Raw genomic sequence first — 8098 nt, forward strand, 5'->3', positions numbered from 1 at the left:
TCGATAACGTACGGATATTACGATCGAAATTCTGAAACCGGTACTGTAATTCGCCCAACCGAATCGGCAAACTTTTTTTTTATCCAGAAAAGTCACGGAGGACGGTCGCGAGGAATTGGACGGGAGTCAAAACGGAATCGTGCCTTGAATCGTTCAGTTACAAAAACGCAGAGGCATATGTACGCGTTAGAATTGTCGAAACGGGAAGGCATCACCATCCTGCCGATTCGATTCTCGTTGCGCTTGTGTCCGTGCATTGCTGCACGAGAGAAAATATTCTGATTATTTTTCAAACGTGATCGAATATTATCGCTAATGGCATCATTCGCGATTATACATTGCATATTACGCAAAAACAAGCATCGATTTTAATACATTGATTTCTTCGAAATTTACATAGGACCAATGATCAATCGCGATAATTGTTTCGAAATACGCGTATAATCGTGATTAGAAAAATTACATTTCTTCGAATCTAATCGAATCGACAAGCGTTAGATTGATTTTTATTTTCCAAATGGATAGGAAACGAAGTGAAAATGTATCGAAATTTGAAATGTAGTTCAGAAGCGAGCTGGGAGAAAACGTAATCTTGACTATCGCTTTTACCGCATTCATAATTCAGCGAACACCTTTCATCGAAAGGTAGCTCAGGTGTTTGCGTCGTGTTTGACATCCACTTCCTTGAACGAAGACGGATAGAGGGATAACAAGGTATTTGAAGTATATGTATATGTTAAAATGGAATAATGCTGCTCGTTGCACGTTAATCGCGTGATGAACCTTCCGCGTGTTTAATTCTCTCTTAGAAAGGAGAATTCTTTCTGTAATCGGACCGTAAATCACTCGCTTTGAATCACTCGTTTCATTAAAAGTTTACGGTACTTAAAACGACCTAATCATCGTAAAACCAAAGAACAATTGGCAACAAATTGCAACAAGTGATTCGAACGGCATATTTCGTTTGATTATGCGTCAAGTTTTTGATACCATCATACGTACCGTTGCAAACACATTTCCACACATGCTTTAACAGTGCGTGGTCACAAACGAATGTCAACGCCACAGTGAGAAGAAGAAGAAGAATCGCGTTCCGAGAGTGGTTTCCAGCTTTCGATCTCGTGTTGATTTGCAGTCGGACGAACGAAAAGCCAACACGAATGAAAAGGCGTTTGAAGCGCGTCGCAACGCCGACTGAAGAGTTTCTCGACGAGTTTCGTAGGCACGTCGCTTGGATGCCGGGACGCCAGGACGCCGGGACGCCGCGACGCATGCTCCAGGATACGCTATACGACAAAACGGATATGTTTAATAGAATACAAATGTCAAGTATTTATCTGAGCAAGCATCGAGCTAGTTAACACTGTCGATTACGCGGCAATTGGGAAGAAATTTTATTCTATCAAAGTATGTAACACGATTCTGAAATTGTTGCATAAAAGCTTTTAAATTCTTTTATGCATCAAGGTGAGTCGAGGTGGCATTTGGTCAACATTATGCTATGCGAATGCAGTAGTGTTACGTAACACTAAATGTGGATACGGTTTTTCGTTCTCGTGAAATACTAAATGCACAAATGTTCAATTATGTATCAAGGATGATCAGCGACACGAAGAATTTCGTTAAAATACATTTCGAGATTCGTCGTTGCCAAAGATCGTTCGAAGCCCTTTTCAGCTTTTAGCGCGGGAACATTCATATCGAAGAATTTATTAGCAGCACGCAAACTTACGATCTAATGCCAGTCTGTCGATGCAAATACCGAATGATATAGTTTTTAAATACTTATCTTCAAAAAGTCCTCATTGGAAATTAACATTTTTACTTGCGATCGCTACCTACGTGTTCCGTATACTTTTGCCAATATTAACCTATAATCATCATAAATATATATTTAACTTACAATCAAAATTGGTCACTCACCTTTGTTTCTATGAGATCGTGATGTGCCCCATCTATAATTATTACCATTTAATATTTCTTCTAAGCGGATTGCCATCATTCGTTTTGGGGAAAATAATTTTCAAGTATTAGATACTTTTTCGTGTGGTTGCTTCTATTGCTACCGCGGATCGTGTAACCTATAGCATGAGTAATCTAGATGTAACAACGTGAACTATTTCTGTAAACAAATCCAAACCAAAAACATGGTTAAAGCTGATCGTGTAGTTTCGTAGTTTACCACTGAGAAAAGATGTGATTGGTAAACGGCGAAAGACCCGCGGCAATTTACAGAAAAATCAAGTTTGTCAAGAATAAGCATAATTTACAAAAATTTGTAAAGAAACCTTATTACAGAGTTTAATTTTACCGCGAAAAATGCTCCACCGTAACTCGTTCACGTTGTTCGCTAGGTAGCGTTAATTAATTCACCATTTAATTTAAGGTTGACATCGTAGGAGTAACTGGCATCTCTTGTTATAATTAAGAGCTAAATGTCAACCGCAGTGTCTACTCTATGTATCGCACGCACCCATGCACGTGTGAATACTCGATATTGTATTATGCGTCATGGTCCATGTGCTGCTGCCCACGGCTTAATTATATCCTTAAGATATTACACTCATCGCGAACACCATCTGGATAATCGGGTTGTTGAGAACATATTACACGCGGAGTATCAAATTATTTATAGTTAATAAACGATATCTCACTTCTTAACTCTTTTATTTAACAGAGAAATTGCAACACACCTTTCCTTTTAATATTTCATTAAAAATACAAAGGAAAAGATAGGAATGAATCTATTGTATTTATATTATCGTGTTTTTTGTGCTAATTAATCTTTTATTTCGTGGTACGATTGTTGAGGATTATTTTTGTAAATGGAATCATGTATTTATTTGTCTTGTGGAAGAGAGAAACATAGAATATTTAAAGTCGTAATTACTCCGTATAAATACACCTGAGATCAATCATATGATGTAATTGTGTAGTACATAGTCAAGTTTAAACATCTATATAATCTAACAACCATAAGTGACACGTAAATAATCCATTGCATGAAAAGTTGATTTAAATAATAGTTTTGAACAACAATTTTTCACTGCTTAATCGGAAAAATATAATTGATTCGTTTATTAAATTATAATAGGAACAAATGTCGTATCAAGGGAAACGAAAAATTTCATAAAAATATCCATTTTATTTTTTCAACTTCATTTTTTGCGTGTCCTATTTATTACATACAATAAAGTACTAATAGTAACAGACATAACAATAATTACTATAACGCGTATACAGTACAGATAATAGTAATAGTAATCATAGTATTTCGTAATGGGACACATTAAACATTTTAAAACATATTACATTTCTCTTGACACAATAAAAGGTTATCAAGTGCTTTACAAAAATGGGTCATGACTCACCAAATCTGGTGAACTCATTATCACAAGATTGCTAAAGCGCCGCAGCGCGAGTCCTTCCTTCAAAGAAAACTAAGTTTGTCATGGGAAACACAAATGGAAATGTTTCTTCGTTTTACTAAATGCCTAAGGAAAATTAGCTACAGCAAGATGCATATCAAATCTCAAATTTACTCTCATTGAGCTCACATTCAAGGATAATCCTAAATATATAATTATATTATATCGCGTATCCAAAACATTAAACTTTTAAAATCGCCTAGATTAACTTTGCCCAATATCTATAATTATTCTCTACCGATAATTATAAATTACATCAAATTTTTAAGTCCGATGGTTACATTTTGGGAAGTAGATAATGTATTCGCGTAACAAAGTCTGAGATGACATGATTAGAACGTGTAAAGAAATAGATAAATGGAAAAAATATCATGCTTAAATCTGGAACGAAACGATTTCCACATAAAATTGAATTGAGTTCCGAATAAAAATCAGTTCCATATAGGTACTGCAAGTTTAAAATAAAAAGCAACACAATACGTGATCATTTGTTAAATAAAATATCAGCTTTACTGCTATACAAAAAATATACAAAACAAATCCAAATAACGAAGTTGATGCTATTTTTAACTACGTATTTCCGTCTTCTTTAGATTGTTTTTAAACATTGTTCGCGCTAAATTCTAGCTGCTGGTACTGTTTAGAAATATCACAAGACAGAAAACGGGTCTTTTACTTTCGGTCATGATGAAATTATTCATTACGATCAACTTTAATGTTATTCAGTCGTACTCGTGAGAAGGTTCTGTCTTATTAAATAAACACTCTCTCTCCTCTTGAGTGGCTGGAATATCCGAAATTGTGGGCCTTAAAACTTTTGAAACCTTGCTAACTTTACTAAGACCCTCGGTAATACCACTACCACCGGAAACACTGGAAAAAATACTGAGGTTGTCAGATTAGAACTGGCCAAAATATAGAAAATTAAAGAGATAAAAAATATTAAAATGATTGAAAATAATGTATGAAAATGAAGTAATAAGGTTTCTAGAATTAAAAGAGGAAATACAAAATAAAATGGATACTCACACGACATCCGTTTCGTCGTCATCATCAGCGGGAATTGCTTCGTCATTAGTTGACGTAAAATATGGATTCGTGGATGCTGCTCGGAACTTATACCCAGTAAGGACAAAAAAGACGTATGTGAACATTTCTCGGAATATTTCATCTAACCATTCGTATTGAAAAGGTACTGTAATCTATAAAATAAAACATCGAGATTAAAATTATTTCCAAAAAGTGCGATAAGACAAAATAAGAAATGGAAAACACCGTAACGTAATTAAAATTATACCTTAAGTAAGTACACGATGATTCTTGTGAAGTAAATATAAGAAACTATCATAATATAAAAATGCTTAAAGAGCTTGAGCTTGCGTAAGTTTACTGCTGCCTTGCCATCTGTATGCGCAGCTTCCTCTACGTGCTTGATACTCCAAACTACTGGAAATATAATAGCACCGCAACAAAGCAAATCCACGAAAAGAAAAACGTCTCGCCACGTTTTATGTTCGATATCTCCTTCCTCGCTTTCTTCCATTATTATTTCTGCCACGTTTGCCAATACCTAAAAAATGGAAATATTTTGTAAGATATCTATTCTTCCCCACTATCTATAGATATATTTTTATGCTAACCTGTAACGGTATCGCAATCATAAAGAGCTTTTTATCCTTATCTGCTAAAATATGTTTAATAAATGTCCAGCCTGTACCAATTAATACAATCGTGATAAAGAGCACAGCTCCTTTCAGTAAATGGGTAATGTAATATAGGATTGCCCAAGCAGCAACGTGTTCTCCTTTTGTTTGAATAAAATGGTAATTAATCCCATGAAAGAGTAACGACATCGATTTTAGATATACCAAGACCGCCATTAAGTAATGAATCTTAAAAACGGGGTGCCTAAACAAAAAATATATATATTTGCAAAGAAGAAGAGGATCTCGTTGTAACAATGAAACTATGTTGCTCGAATTTAATCGAAACTCTTACTTGCTCTTCTTAAGAATGAATAACCAGAAACAACCTGATAAAAAGAATAAAAGTGCCATCATAAAATAGAGAGTTGGTAGTGGCATTTCACCTGCACTGAGGAAATTTCCATTGTTTATTTCCGATATTTGTATCTATAAATTATATCTCGTTAGATCATAATATAATTGTCTTTATTCAATTTTTATTCAAGCTTTTAGAGAAAAAGGCAAGGTCTTACCGTAAAATCTAATGCAACCCGAGAGTCATATTTGTAATTCGGACAGTTATGGAAGTAAAGATTATAGAGCCCTTCCTCTTCCTCGCTGGCGACATACATAGCGAAACTCGTATTGTAATATCTTTTTCCTTTTATAGTCTGTACGGTCATCCGTAACTCGACGCGAGAACAGGCATTACCTTCCGATCTGGATTCAAATTCATCCTCGATAATGAATCTTTCGACATCTGTTGAGATTACATTATTATTGAGTTAACGATAAATGATTTCGCAAAGTACTAGAAGAAATTATTATTATTTTGTTTTGAAATCCATTAAAACGGTTTCATTGAATAGAGTTTTGGCTGTAAGTTCGATATAATCCGGTTAAAATATCATTGGCATAAAATGTACTACTGTAGAAGACAGTTACCTAACCAAACCCTCAAAAATACTTGAGTTTCGTGTTATTTATAAGATTGAGGACGAGTCACGTTAATTATAGCGACTCTCATCTCACTGGTGTTCGATCACCGATGTCGCTTCAAGTCTACATTCCATAAGATATCGATCACAGTCGTTTTTAGTTTCACTACCATATGAAATGCTTACAGCTAGGTTTTCAACATATTTTTGCAACATTTCGTATTAAAGAAAGTCTCGTTGAACAAGACTGCATATTAAAATCATAATTCCAAGCTTGATAATTATTGTGAAAAATAGAATGCGTATCGCTATGCCCTTACAAACATCATATAAGTCGACTATTAAAGTCGGAATCAGCGTCATGCTAACGTAATACTATGACTCATTTCTCTATCGTCATCAAAGAGTCAATTATATACATACATTAGATGAAATAAATACAAGTCCAATGTAGCAAATAAATACAATTGAACGAACGTCTGATGATTTATAGCGTTATCTTAGTGGCAAATTACGCTCAATTCAAATATATGCTATCACTCTGATAACTTTCAAACTCGCTGATCATTAAAGACCGTATCTGTAATGTTCAATTCTTCCAATTGTTATGTCCAAGAACAATTATCGTATAAATGAAGTTAGAGAACACACATGAATGTGTAGGAAACAAATCGCTTTGGAAAGGAAATGTTAACGAATATATTCCGAAGTAGAGATCAATGTAATTCGTGCCAACTTCTTACTTTCCACCTGTTAAACTGCGTTACGATTGAACCAAAATTCTAATGTTAGTAACATTCCATGTTAAAAATAACTTACGGATGTAAAGGTGTCTATTTCCGCTACGCTATCTGTGCTAATGCTGATAAACATTTGTAAATTGCTCAAGATCAGATAAAAGCAATAGTGAATCGTTTCTATAATCCATCGAATGTAATTTCAATCTCTTAGAAATTACTCGACATTTCAAAGTGAATGACAAAGAATAGAATAGCCGAGGTTGTAAAACCGAAATCTCTATAAAACTATGTAATTTATAATTATCCGACAAAAGAAACGAAACGCAAATTAGTGACGTACGATATGAAAACTAGGAAAATTTCAATGTATTACAAAGTAACACTTTACCCATTCAGCGCGATCTTTCCCTTGACTACTACCTACGTTTGGATACCTGCCAAACTTATGAATGTATCACACGACCGACGAATCAAATCCTTGTTCCTCTATGAAAACTATTCATCTCTTAAAGCAATTTGTTCCTTCGTTTTAGCGGAGAAAATGAAAAATTAGCACTTTATAAAGATATCCATGTAATTTTATTATTATCTTTTATTTTTTTAAAGTAAAAGAAAGAGATTTGTTTAATGTAAGGAATAGTTCTAAAGGCATAAATATATTTATGACATGGTTAAATTTAACTAAGCGTTTTGGTCGGTACTGAAATAAATTTTCTTCAAGAATTTGTGTGACATGATATTCGTTAATGAATACAGCGATTTACAGTTACTGGCAAAAAAATTTAAATAACGAAAAAAGTTTGTTGTACGAAGTATTACTTACTGCGCGAATTATAACGTTTTCTTCGTGCAAAAAGAACGGTATCGCTGAACGTTGATGGAAGAGAATCTCTCTTTTTCCGAAGTTTGACTACTTTACGGGAATCGTTGTAAATATATGCCGTGTGTACATTTCGACTACAATTTACCTTCAACCTGAAACAAGTTTGTCCATGTTCATTTATCATAGTAAATTTTCAAAACAAGCATGGTAAAATATCATGTACATTGTATTTAACGATACTTACTTATTGTTCTTTAAGTCCATTGTAAAATATATGACTGCACTGTCATCTCTTTGTTCGATATCGGATTCGACGCTCGAAATGTTTTGAAGTACGCATCTCTCCTGGTGACTATCTAAATATGGATTCATCGCACTGTTTAGGGTTCGATCCAAACTGAATCCAAACTGAACCGTAAAGAATACAGGAATTACAAAAATACACAAAGAAAGCTTTACTTTTGATCATAAAAAAGCATGCTGA

General features: G+C 34.2%; 1 protein-coding gene across 2 annotated transcripts in view; it reads right to left on the minus strand.

Moving 5' to 3' along the window:
* Positions 1 to 3207: 3207 nt before the first annotated feature.
* The window catches only part of LOC108545871 (protein GPR107), a 6174-nt gene continuing 1283 nt past the window's right edge, over positions 3208 to 8098 (minus strand). The window contains exons 3-10 of one of the 2 annotated variants that reach the window (XM_017897682.1): positions 7859 to 8022; positions 7615 to 7766; positions 5647 to 5873; positions 5427 to 5560; positions 5069 to 5336; positions 4726 to 4998; positions 4458 to 4630; positions 3208 to 4313 (exon numbers count right to left, since the gene is read on the minus strand). In XM_017897682.1, coding sequence (XP_017753171.1) covers positions 4151 to 4313; positions 4458 to 4630; positions 4726 to 4998; positions 5069 to 5336; positions 5427 to 5560; positions 5647 to 5873; positions 7615 to 7766; positions 7859 to 8022 — 1554 coding nt within the window. In that variant the 3' untranslated portion in view covers positions 3208 to 4150. The remainder of the gene's footprint in view (positions 4314 to 4457; positions 4631 to 4725; positions 4999 to 5068; positions 5337 to 5426; positions 5561 to 5646; positions 5874 to 7614; positions 7767 to 7858; positions 8023 to 8098) is intronic. The other variant, XM_017897683.1, reaches the window with a different exon arrangement.

This window comes from Eufriesea mexicana, unplaced genomic scaffold, assembly GCF_001483705.2.
Source record: "Eufriesea mexicana isolate 0111107269 unplaced genomic scaffold, ASM148370v2 scaffold572, whole genome shotgun sequence".
Classification (NCBI taxonomy): domain Eukaryota; kingdom Metazoa; phylum Arthropoda; class Insecta; order Hymenoptera; family Apidae; genus Eufriesea; species Eufriesea mexicana.